Source organism: Pogona vitticeps, chromosome 2 (assembly GCF_051106095.1).
Source record: "Pogona vitticeps strain Pit_001003342236 chromosome 2, PviZW2.1, whole genome shotgun sequence".
Lineage (NCBI taxonomy): Eukaryota > Metazoa > Chordata > Lepidosauria > Squamata > Agamidae > Pogona > Pogona vitticeps.
The window spans coordinates 135,336,572-135,350,044 of NC_135784.1; the positions used below are offsets into that span (position 1 = coordinate 135,336,572).

The 13,473-nt window shown below is 42.3% G+C and overlaps 1 protein-coding gene across 7 annotated transcripts in view; it reads right to left on the reverse strand.

Moving 5' to 3' along the window:
* Nucleotides 1-13,473, reverse strand: part of LLGL2 (LLGL scribble cell polarity complex component 2) — a 74,727-nt gene that overhangs the window by 21,554 nt on the left and 39,700 nt on the right. For 5 of the 7 annotated variants that reach the window (XM_078386035.1, XM_078386029.1, XM_078386031.1 and 2 more), the window contains 5 exons: nt 10,728-10,886; nt 9,689-9,851; nt 8,154-8,286; nt 7,044-7,098; nt 3,584-3,738 (listed from right to left, as the gene is read on the reverse strand). In XM_078386035.1, coding sequence (XP_078242161.1) covers nt 3,584-3,738; nt 7,044-7,098; nt 8,154-8,286; nt 9,689-9,851; nt 10,728-10,886 — 665 coding nt within the window. The remainder of the gene's footprint in view (nt 1-3,583; nt 3,739-7,043; nt 7,099-8,153; nt 8,287-9,688; nt 9,852-10,727; nt 10,887-13,473) is intronic. The other 2 variants (XM_078386034.1, XM_078386033.1) reach the window with 1 other exon arrangement.

A 13,473-nucleotide genomic window follows, 5' to 3' on the forward strand; every position in this document is an offset into this window, starting at 1 on the left:
TGCTTGGTAGCGGCACCCCAACTGTGCAGTGCTCTCTGTTCAGGGAGGCTTGCCTGGGGCCTTGTTTGATGTCTGGCACAGGCAAAGACCCTTTTATTTAATTTTCTCAGGCATTTTAAATGTCTGTGGATTGCTTTTATGGTGGATTGGATTCATTTTTACCGCTGCTGCTTTTACATTACAATATTCTGCTTTTTTTGTTGTCTGCTTATAATTTTAACCTATTGAGAGCCATCCAAATAACTTGTTCATAAATCCCTTTCTTTAAAAAAATTATCTGAAGTATACTACAAGTTTTGATTGATCTTTGATTCAAGGACTGGTGGTGTAAAACCAACTCTGCAATTAATAAATGCTTATCGGGTTCATCTGTAGGAAATAAAGGTCATTACATTGCATTGGCATTAAATGATCTCAAGAGATTCAGGAACGTTATTTATTTGGTATAAATAGAAAAAGTGGTGGATAGGGTGGTGGGTGGGTCTTTCATAGACTGTTTTTTTAGCATGCCTAGGGCAGAATGCACTGTGCCTACTCAGCAGTGACCCAGATAGTTCAATGTTAGACCATTTCTAGGAACTTAGGTCAATCCAGCAAACTAAGCTGCTTAAAATGTTGCAGATTCTGAGAACAGTTGGTCTGGCTGACAAGCAGAAGAATTTCATTAAAGCTTGAAAGCTACTTCTGCAGCTCCTCGGCCGTGCTCTCCTTTGCTTTCAGAAATGTTACTGAATCACCTGTTAAATGGACAGTGGATACCATTATAAACTGAACATAGTAAAGGCATGCATGGCTGCTTTGGGGAAATAAATTAATTAAGGCCCCTAAAAGCTTTTAAGCTAAGATAAAGCCCTGCATCCAATTTTGTGTACTTTTTTGTAGTCTCTGAGATCTCCAAAAGGCTCTTCTTTTAAAGCCTCCTCTAAACTTTGCGTGCCACCATTTCACAATATTTTAATTTTAAAACGGCATAAGTTATGAAAAGTAAGACAGAACAGCGCTACAGGGTTTACAGTGGAGCGGGAAGAGCATAACCCTAGAGGCCACATACTGTATAGCCTGCCAGCCAGCCTGCAGTTCCGCAGCCCTTCATGCCCCCAGTGCAATCAAGCATGCAATCAATTCATCAAATTAAACACTTTTTTAAAAAGTTCTTTTTAAAAAAAGACAAAATCCTCCTTTTTTAGAGTCCTGGAAGGGGGGGGGGAGGCAGTGATTTTTTATATTTTTTTTGCTTAGTGGTGACTGGTCTAATTCCTAAGAAACCCAATGATCAAAAAACAAAACCAGCTCCTCAGGCACTTCTAGTTTTGTTTTTGAAACACAATTCTTACCATTTTTTCAACATTTCTGCAGCCTGAGGCATGAGGTGGGGGTTAAGAATCTTCTCCCCTCAGGATGCCCAAAGTTGTTCATCCTGTAGGTTGTTGTTTGTTTACTTACAGAAAATTTGGAGCAATTAATGGGAGACTACATATATTTTTAATACCAATATTTATAAAAGAGAGATTTCCCTTCATCTCATACTCAGGATGAAATGCCTCCATTTTAAGAATTACGCACACAAAGAAAACAGTGGGCAGAAAAGCAACATTTTCAATTTTTTGGCTTGAACATGAGTGTTATATTCACATACACAATTAACCAAATTATTTAATTACTTAAATAAATCATATGAAAAAGAGATTAATTGTGTGGAGCTGTATATCCTAGTCTAGAAGTAAGTTACATTGAAAATGAATGTACTTTTGAACTAACAGGCATAGGACTGGGCTGTAATCTTCTATTAATTAAGTGAATTTTCCACCTTTGCAAAAACAATTAATGCCATGTTCTTTCAAAACAAAGATTCTAAGGAACTCAGTGCCAATGAAATTCCTCTAGAACTAGAATTTATTCCAAACTGCTGTTGTGCCTAATAACAGGTACAAATTATAGGGGCACAACACAGAATAATCAAGAGTCGCCCATGTGGATATTGTTTATATATGTTGGCCTTTGTTGGCTTTTGTTTCCTATGAAACACTACATGGGTAGGGTGGGAAAAATCAGTTTCTTCTTTGAAGTTATAGTCCACCTGTGCTGGGACACATACATACACGTTACAAAATTTCAAACACAGCGTGCTTTGTAAATTGAAACTTGCAATTAGTCATTGCTGAGCAAAGCAGATTACAAATGTTATTCAGAATATACCAAACAGGGCAGTCTGTATGGGTCAATTCTAATAGTATTGGTAACAGGGTAGATTGGTAACAGGGTAGAAAAACAGTCCAGTTAGGACTGGTATTCACATGAAAAAATGTACTACTTTTGCCTTGAAACTTATCTGAATACAAAATTGGAAAAATGGAAGTATTGTTTAGAGAAGAGGGTGAAAATCCATCATATTCATAAAAGACAAATTATTTGGACATTTGCCCCTATTATACAATGTATTTTTAATTAGCCACCCCTAATGATCAGAGCAGACACATTCAAATAAATGGATGATTCCTAGCACCAGAGGTGCAATTACATAAGCACTACTCATTAGCATAAGTGGATTTAATACACAATGAGTGACCCACTCTCCCATTCTACTGATTGAACATAGGAGCATGTGAGGTGAGCAGAGACAGATGCCCGCTCAGCTTAAGCAGTCACAATTACAAGGGAGCTAACTTGCCACAGAAACCTCAGATGACTACTGAACAACTTCCTGGACTAAGTATGCAACAGCTACAGCTTCCTTCTACATTTCCTGTCTGCAGTGTTATAAGCACAGCCAGTGCCAACAGTGGATCAACGAAGACAAATCAGTAGAACTTCAGACTTTCGGGGAGTTTGCCATCCTGTTGTCAGTGGGCTCTGAGGAAAATCACATGGGACAGTTGTTCTTTGCTGACAAATACTCATCCCTCCCCCCCCCCTCCTGTGTACCAGAGTGAAGCACACAGTTTACTGCTTTTCTTGCTGGCAACACATGAAGACATTAGAGAGAAAAAGAGGAGAGAGAGAAAGAAAAGTTCAGGGAGCTGCCTTTTAAAAATAAAAATTAAGAGCTTGCCAGTTTGCAAATACATGAGCCTGCTTGTGACTTTGTATCTACAGAATGGATATTCTTGCCCCTTCACCTCTAAGTCTGTTTTAACAAGAGCTAACACTTGCCCTACAAGGCAGCAAGACTGATTTCTCTTAGATTAGCAGCCAGTGGCCTATAACATTTAAATGTTCAAGACAAGAACTAAGGGCAACACTATTGATACAAGTTTATATGGAGATCCTAGTGCCAAAAAGCAGAGCCCTGTGTCTGTGGAAGGCTTTACATTCTAATTTTCACAGCTTAACAATTGCTGCTCAGCTTCTCCATATATCTATGACAACATTTTGTACCTTTAACCCCCAATTGCCGATTACCCTGTATACAAAATTCTGCTTGATGGACCTGTTTGCAAAAATTCACTAATATGGAAATAGGTATTCCGTTGGGCATTAATAATCTACACATTTTGGCAATTTAACTAAGTGGCTACGTCTGAAATTTGTACCCCACAGTTAACACAGCTGACTGGAGATACCACATTATTCTACGTATACATACCGGCAAATGAATCTTCATTGACAATGACAAAGAAGTCGATTACCCGTGATGTGAAGTCAAAGGCAGTCTGCTGATTACCATAAATGACTGAAATGCTATGTCGATCACCATAACTTGCCCGTGGCATCCCTCCTTGAAATATAATGTAAGGAAGCCTTGAAAGAACAAGCAAACATATATAGACAAAAAAAATTCTCTTTTGATAATGAACAATTTACTGGCCAAGCTCCACCTCTGAATTGCTGAAATTAAATCTGTGGATTTCTCTAGCCCAAACACAAGCATAAATGTACAGCACGGCATATTAAAGCACTATCTGACTGCAGATCAAGACCTCTGCAACCTTTTCGCCCTGCCCATCAGTTAACACCATCCAAGAGCTTTCTCTTAAGTGCCACCTCCTACTCTCAAAACTTAAAACAGATGGGTCACTGGAGGAAGAGAGAGGGTTAAGGCCTTGTTTGGGAGGGCATGGCTTACCAAAGAGCACCATCTGCATTTTCTTTTAGGTGCCTGCAGAATTCCATCCAATTCTCTTATGCTTTTAAAAGGCTCTAAACTGCATTTGCTGCTTCTTACTGGTGTTTAGTTCTAATGTGAAATTTACATGAATTCTTTGTAAACCACTTGGGAGAAATGTTCTGGCAAAAAGCAAGATTGTACATTCTACAAATAGCAATGCTGACAGCAGTATTTCTGAACAGATCCAAAGAGATTATGCAATTCCAAGTGTGTCAGGCAAAAACAAAACAAAAATAAAGAAGAAAGAGTTGTGGCACCTTGAAGACTAACTGCTATACAGTGGTGCCTCGCTTAACGAGCGCTTCGTTTAACGACGAATACGCTTAGCGATGGCTTTTTTGGAGCAATCTTGCGCTCCATTTAACGATGTTCCCTATGGGCGATTTTCGCATAGCAATGTTTGGGGCCATGCTTCGCATAGTGATGACAGTTTGGGTCCCCCTGTTTCGCTTAACGATGGTTTTGACAGCCTCATGTTGGCTGTTTTTTATATGTTTAAAAATGTTTAGAATGCTTGAAATCATAAGTGCACTTAATAAACCCTTTGTTAAACTAATTTGCCTTTGTTCTGACTCTTTTTAAATTTGTTGTAATTCCCCCCCCCCATTGAGATGCATTGAATAGGTTTCAATGAATTTCAATGGGGGAACCACGTTTCGCTTAGCGATGTTTCCTATGACGATTTTCGCTTAAGGACGGCAATCCGTTTCCATTGGAACGGATTATCCGGTTTTCAATGCATTTCAATGGGAAACCGCGTTTCACTTAGTGATGTTGTCCCATAGCGATGATTTTTTTGGAAGCAATTAAAATTGTTAAGCGAGGCACCACTGTATTTTAATGTGAGCTTTCATGGACAAATTCTAAATCATGCTGCAAGGAAGCCAGGGACTGTAGCCTCGAGGACTGACATCAACTCTCACTTCTTCAGACATGAGAGTGGGACTGCATGGCTAATATTTATCTAGCTATCGTCGCTGTTTAGTCATTAAGTCGTGTCCGGCTCTTCGTGACCCCATGAAGCAGAACATGCCAGGCTATCCTATCTTCCACTGCCTCCCAGAGTTGGGTCAAATTCATGTTGGTCGCTTCGGTGACCCTGTCCAACCATCTCGTCCTCTGTCGTCCCCTTCTCCTCTTGCCGTCACACTTTCCTAACATCAATGTCTTTTCCAAGGAGTCTTCTCTTCTCATGAGATGGCCAAATTATTGGAGCCTCAGCTTCAGGATCTGTCCTTCCAGGGAGCACTCAGGGTTGATTTCCTTTAGAATTGATAGGTTTGTTCTCCTTGCAGTCCAGGGGACTCTCGGGAGCCTCCTCCAACACCACAATTCAAAAGCATCAATTCTTCAGCTATGAGAAGCTGATGATCAGAGCCACAATCAGCTCCAGGTCTTGTTTTTGCTGACTGTATAAAACTTCTCTATCTTTGGATGCAGAGAATATAATCAATCTGATTTCGGTATTGCCCATCTGGTGATTTCCATGTGTAGAGTCGCCTCTTCTGTTGTTGGAAAAGAGTGTTTGTGATGACCAGCTTATTCTCTTGACAAAACTCTATTAGCCTTTGTCCTGCTTCGTTCTGAACTCCAAGGCCAAACTTCCCTGTTGTTCCTTTTATCTCTTGGCTCCCTACTTTAGCATTCCAGTCCCCTAGAATGAGAAGAACATCTTTCTTTGGTGTCAGTTCTAGAAGGTGTTGTAAATCTTCATAGAATTGTTCAATTTCAGTCTCCTCAGCATTGGTGGTTGGTGCATAAACTTGGATTACTGTGAAATTGAAAGGTCTGCCTTGGATTCGTATTGACATCATTCTATCATTTTTGAGATTATATCCCATTACAGCTTTTCCCACTCTTTTGTTGACTATAAGGGCTACCCCATTCCTTCTGCGGGATTCTTGCCCACAATAGTAGATATGATAATCATCTGAATTGAATTCGCCCATTCCTGTCCATTTTAGTTCACTGACGCCCAGGATGTCAATGTTTATTCTTGCCATCTCCTGTTTAACTATATCCAGCTTCCCAAGGTTAATAGATCTTACATTCCAGGTTCCTATGCAGTATTTTTCTTTGCAGCATCGGACTTTCCTTTCACTTCCAGGCATATCCACAGCTAATCATCCTTTCGGCTTTGGCCCAACCACTTCATTAGCTCTGGAGCTACTTGTACTTGTCCTCCGCTCTTCCTCAGTAACATGTTGGATGCCTTCCGACCTGAGGGTCCCATCTTCCAGCGTCATATCTTTTAGCCTTTTGTTTCTGATCATGGGGTTTTCTTGGCAAAGATACTGGAGTGGAATTGCCAGTTCCTATTCCAGGTGGATTGCGTTTAGTCAGAACTCTCCACTATGACCTGTCCGTCTTGGGTGGCCCTGCACAGCATAGCCCACAGCTTCCCTGAGCTACTCAAGCCCCTTCGCCACGACAAGGCAGCAATCCGCAGCATCTAGCTACATATGGCTCCAAAACAGAGACTGATTTTTTTTTCCTGGGCACAAGTAGTTGATGATGTGACATTTCACACCATGGCAACAACCATTAAGACCCCTGTTGATATTCAGTTCCCCTCCCAGGAAGCACTGTTCAGTAAACAATGTCAATGGCTGGTGGCTTAATTAATCCCAGGCTAGAGACAACAATAAAGTAATGAGAACCATAATCTCTGATGGTTTTTGTGAGGTGGCACTGGGTAGTTAATAAGGAAATACAGTTGGGAATTACAGCAGCAACACTGGATGATGGCCCAAGAATCCTAGCAATTCTAGTGTCAGCAGCATTTATTAAGCAACCACATGAATGAGCTCAAATTATAAACCAAGGAGGAGTCTCAGGTGAGATCTCCTCAGTTGGCTGCAGACTCCTAACAAGCAGCAGCCCTGTTTCCAAAAGATCTATGGAGGAGCAGCACTGCCTTATCTGCTGAAGTACCTACCCATTCTTTGTTGTATGCCAGTAGATTTTGGAGATAGCTTTGCAAGGGAAAGGACCTAGAAAAGCAGATTTGCAAAAAAAAGTATATATGTATTAAACACTTGTTTTAGTGGCAAATGCACACAAGGTATTCCAGTTTTAATAAATAAACCCAAGATAACAAAAACAAAAACAAAAACCCCTATCGCTCTAATCCTTCCATCTATGAGAAGCGCTAACATAACTGGCATATCCAATGATCCCAGCACACTAATTATACAGACACCGCAAGGAATACTACCAAGCTATCTGGCTGTGGAGTCAGATGTTCAATTCCCCACTGCGACCCCTGCAAGTAGAGCCAGCCTTGTGTGGCCTTGGGGGCAAACTGCACAGTCCCAAGGCGCCCCCCAGAATAAGGGAATGGCAAACTATGTCTGAGGATTCTCTACCTAGAAAAGTTGGAATTGTCTTGATGGCTCATGATTATTATATGTAAATGAACTCCTATCTTAAGGTGCCACTAGGGACCTGTGCCCATATTCCAACAACACTTCATGAGCAAGAGTGCTGCAATAAACATCAAGACCATTCACAGACTAATTAATACCTGTAGCAGATTTCCAGTAGAAAGCCAACTACTGCAATTGTAAAGTCTGGAAAACCATTACCATATTTTTCGCTCCATAAGACGCACCTTTCCATAAGACGCACCAATTTTTTAGGAGAAGAAAACAGGAAAATATCATCTGTTTTCTTCGCTCCATAAGACGCACAGACTTTCCACTCCCCTGTTTTGTGGGAAAAAAGTGCGTCTTATGGTGCAAAAAATACGGTACTTCTTTTTGGCTAGACTTTAAGCAGCAAGTAAATGTAACCTTTTCAGGGAACTATTCCAACTGAATGTATTAAGACTCCAAGAACCACACATAACATATAGTCACGTAGGGTGGCCATTCAGATACTCAGCAATTTCTCTTTATTGTGCATCTTAGGCAAGTACTTACGATCTCTGAACTGCTGTTGGGCCTCCATAAGAGCTTGATGGTTCCAAGGATTGCGTTGATGTACTCTGAATACATGTCAAGTTAAAGACCAAAGACTTACATTCCCAGCAGCCCGCCATACTGACCATAAGGCACTTTGCTTTCCAGGGGCTCTGGCTGTCTATCGTCACTCGAAACAGTCCACTGGGAGTAACTTCCATCATTATGGCAGCTGATGATTTGACGGCCATTCCTCTGCCAGAAAAGGTTTTCTAGCTGCTACGGAAAAATAGAAAAAACAAAGCTCAAGGTACTCAAAGAAGAAACTGGGTTCACTCAGAAGAAAAATCTCATAAAGAACACTATGAACAAAATGTTTCATTTTTTAAAGCATTCTTTTATTTATCTGATTTATTTTACCTGGAACCTTAAAGTATCTTGCATAAAAGTTAGTCTTTAAGGTGCCACAATATTTTTGTCTTCTTTCTTTATTTTCATTTTTTAAAAAAATTATTGCTACTGTTTTGTTTTGTCTCTTGTCTGAGATGTTTACAGAAACAAACTTGGCCACTTCTTTGGAAGTAAATATTGATGCTTCTGTTCTAAATTACAGCGCTCAGGATCTGTCAGCCAGCGAGATTGCTGGACATACTGCCTGGAGTGTATGTGTGCTTGGGAAATGAAGTCCAGAAAAGGAAATTTTCCAAGCTCCACCCATAATACATGTATTAAGGAAACACAAGATTGAACTGTTCAGAATTCCAGTCAAGAGCTGGGATTCTGAAAGAGCAATAAGAACAGAATACAAATGTATCAGGCTGAGTGTTATTTGTCTGCTTGGGTTCCCCCCCCCCCCACCTTGGTGGTGTGGGAAGAAATACAAAACCCAAAAGCTTCTGTTGGAAGTATCAGAAGCTCAAGCGGTTGCCTTTACGTTTAGAGTTGGGCTACTCATAGTCATATCCTCGGGGGATATGAATATGAATATCAGCACCACAGGAACTGCGGAGATCCAGCCCCTCCCCCCAAAACAGCTGGTCTACTCACTGTTGGCTGCCATGTGCAGTCATTGCCTGCATCGTTGTGCAAATCGCAGAAGCAGCCTGGCCAGCTCTTCCCCACCTCCCTGCACAGCTGACCACTCAAGCGAGGAGGCAGGACGAAGAGACTCCTCGCTCAGCTGTTGAGTGGTTGGTAATGGAAGGAGGCAGGGAAGTGCCAGCTGGGCTGTTTCCACAATTGGTGCAAAAACATGGACAGCCGCATGCACTGTGTGCCAAGTGAACCAGCCAGGGTTTTTTGGGGGGGGGCAAGGGCTGGATCTCCATAGCATTTGTGGTGCCGATATATATATTTGTATCCCCAGGAATCCAAACAGCTCTACTCTACTTTGCATCCCTGGGCTGAATTCTCTCTTTCCTTAACAGGCCTACAGATTTTCCCTCCTTAACAACAAACTACAGAGTTCCCCTTCTACGACTATAAACCTCAACTTCAAGTATCCTTCTTCTTTCAAGCTTAAAAAAAATGGTGTTGGGACTTCTGTAAGGATGCATTTAACACACAGGTAAGGGAACCCTTCTAGGCTTCCCTGATCTTTTCTCTACAGAATTCTCTCTCTGCCTGCTTAATATCCCATGAGGAAGGGACATCCTAGCTCTAATCCAGAAGATGCGAGTACCTGATTGCCAAGGAAATGGTGTGTCGCTTTGTTATTTATCAAGTCCCAGAGAACAATGAGGCCCCTGCTGTATCCAATTAAGATTTGGTTGGGATTCCGGGGGTGCTCCCGCAAGGCTTCCACCAATTCGAGTGATCGCCTGTTTCGATAATCCTCAGGCACCCTGCAAGGAAATGCAAAGAAGCACCTCAGAGCGATATGACATCATTATGAGGGACCAAAGGTCGATTAAATTACGGAAGGAAACATTTTGTGAAGGAAGTACCGTCTGTAGTGAGATACAAATATAGCTCTGGGCTCTCAGAGCTTGGAAAAGTTACCTTTTTTGGACTCAACTCCCAGAATCCCTCCAAGCCGGCACTGCCACCAACCATGGAAGCTGCGGGTGATTTTAGGAGCTTTAATCAAAAAAGAGTGATGTTTCCAGTCTCTGGACCTCTAAGTGTCATAGATCCCAGCTAGTGGCCCAACCCTGCTGCCTTCTCTACCACTGCTACTCCACAAAGGGTACGACAGCCTTGGTGGCCATCAAGGAAGGTGCTCCCCTCTCACACATACACAAAGTGAGTATTCCACAGGAGTCTATATAACAAGGGTAGAGAAAAGTAGGACATTATGTGATTCCCAGAAGCCCCAGCCAGCATGGCCAGTGGGGCTTGCAGTCCAAGAACATTGGGAGGGCCAGCCTTCTACATCGGCCATCTGTGGCCAACAGGCTGGAAGAGTTATTTATTTACTTTATTTAACTTATATGCTGCCCACACTACCCAAACCTTAGGTCCCATTCTGTCTTCTACACCATTGGTTCTTAACCTTGGGTTACTCAGGAGTTTTGGACTGCAACCCCCAGAAGCCTTCACCACCAGCTGTCCTGACTGGGGTTTCTGGGAGTTGCAGTTCAAAAGCATCCGAGTAACAAAGATTAAGAACCACTGTTCTACACAACCTCGTTTTACTTTATGCGCATGGCACAACACCCAAAAATCCTTGCTAATTCATGTAACTCCAGTGTCTTTGGACACTGCCGTCCACTGCTTACCTTTGCAGCACAACCTCTGGACTGATGGTCCGGTCTTCTAGCACTCGGAAGGATGGGAGCTCCATGACAAAGATGCTGCCACTCTCAGTGCCCAGGTACAGAAGTTCCTGCGAGGAATGGGCGAGGATGGCTGTGATCTGGGTGGCACTTGGAGGGGAACTGGAGGAGGAGAGAAGGAAAATCCTGATAAATCACAGTGGTACGAGACCAGTTCGCTCACCGACATTTGCAGCAACATACAATATATATATATATATATTCCAACAACACAAGAGGTGACTCTACACATGGAAATCACCAGATGGGCAACATCGAAATCAGATTGACTATATTCTCTGCAGCCAAAGATGGAGAAGCTCTATACAGTCAGCAAAAACAAGACCTGGAGCTGATTGTGGCTCTGATCATCAGCTTCTCATAGCAAAATTCAAGCTTAAACTGAAGAGAGTAGGAAAAACCACTGGTCCACTCAGGTATAATCTAAACCAAATCCCTTACGAATACACAGTAGAAGTGAAGAACAGATTTAAGGAACTAGATTTGGTGGACAGAGTGCCTGAAGAACTTTGGATAGAGGCTCATAACATTGTACAGGAGGCAGCAACAAAAACCATCCCAAAGAAAAGGAAATGCAAGAAAGCAAAGTGGCTGTCCAACGAGGCCTTACAAATAGCAGAAAAGAGAAGGGAAACAAAATGCAGGGGAGATAGGGAAAGTTACAGAAAATTGAATGCAGACTTCCAAAGAATAGCAAGGAGAGACAAGAGGGCCTTCTTAAATGAACAATGCAAAGTAATAGAGGAAAATAACAGAAAAGGAAAAACCAGAGATCTGTTCAGGAAAACTGGAGATATTAGAGGAAAATTTTGTGCAAAGATGGACATGATAAAAGACAAAAATGGAAGGGACCTCACAGAAGCAGAAGACATCAAGAAGAGGTGGCAAGAATACACAGAGGAATTATATCAGAAAGTTTTGAATATCCCGGACAACCCAGACAATATAGTTGCTGACCTAGAGCCAGACATCCTGGAGAGTGAGGTCAAGTGGGCCTTAGAAAGCGTGGCTAACAACAAGGCCAGTGGAGGTGATGGCATTCCAGTTGAACTATTTAAAATCTTAAAGGATGATGCTGTTAAGGTGCTACATTCAATATGCCAACACGTTTGGAAAACTCAACAGTGGCCAGAGGACTGGAAAAGATCAGTCTACATCCCAATACCAAAGAAGGGCAGTGCCAAAGAATGCTCCAACTACCAGACAATTGCACTCATCTCACACGCCAGCAAGGTTATGCTCAAAATCCTCCAAGGTAGGCTTCAGCAGTATGTGGACCGAGAACTCCCAGAAGTACAAGCGGGATTCCGAAGGGGCAGAGGAACTCGAGACCAAATTGCCAACATGCGCTGGATTATGGAGAAAGCCAGAGAGTTCCAGAAAAACATCTACTTCTGCTTCATTGACTATGCAAAAGCCTTTGACTGTGTGGACCACAGCAAACTATGGCAAGTCCTAAAAGAAATGGGCGTGCCTGACCACCTTATCCATCTCCTTAGAAACCTATATGTGGGACAGGAAGCAACAGTTAGAACTGGATATGGAACAATGGATTGGTTCAAAATTGGGAAAGGAGTACGACAAGGCTGTATACTGTCACCCTGCTTATTTAACTTATATGCAGAATACATCATGCGGAAGGCTGGACTGGAGGAATCCCAAACTGGAATTAAGATTGCAGGAAGAAATATCAACAACCTCCGATATGCAGATGATACCACTCTGATGGCGGAAAGTGAGGAGGAACTAAAGAACCTTGTAATGAGGGTGAAAGACGAGAGTGCAAAAAACGGCCTGAAACTCAACATCGAAAAAACTAAGATAATGGCCACTCGTCCCATCACCTCCTGGGAAATAGAAGGGGAAGATATGGAGGCAGTGACAGATTTTACTTTCTTGGGCTCCATGATCACTGCAGATGGAGACAGCAGCCCCGAAATTAAAAGATGCCTGCTTCTTGGGAGGAAAGCAATGACAAACCTTGACAGCATCTTAAAAAGCAGAGACATCACCTTGCCAACAAAAGTCCGAATAGTCAAAGCTATGGTTTTTCCTGTAGTGTTGTATGGAAGTGAGAGCTGGACCATAAAGAAAGCTGACCGCTGAAGAATTGATGCCTTTGAATTGTGGTGCTGGAGGAGACTCTTGAGAGTTCCCTGGACTGCAAAGAGAACAAAGCTATCAATTCTAAAGGAAATCAACCCCGAGTGCTCATTGGAAGGACAGATCCTGAAGCTGAGGCTCCAGTACTTTGGCCATCTCATGAGAAGAGAAGACTCCTTGGAAAAGACTTTGATGTTGGGAAAGTGTGAAGGCAAGAGGAGAAGGGGACGACCGAGGATGAGATGGTTGGACAGTGTCATCGAAGCAACCAACATGAATCTGACACAACTCCGGGAGGCGGTGGAGGATAGGAGGGCCTGGCGTGCTCTGGTCCATGGGGTCACGAAGAGTCGGACACGACTAAACGACTGAACAAACAAACAAACAAAAATTGTATGTTGCTAAAAGAAATACACTGTTAACCCAAAATTTTATATGAAAGCAAATAGCTTGCCCAAAAAGAATACTTCTGTTGCAATATATAGAATATATTAAATAATGTTTAAAGCAGAGGTGGGAAACCTGTGTCCTCCAGATGTGGACTCCAATTCCCATCAGGCCCAACCAGTCTGGCCAGTGGTGAGAT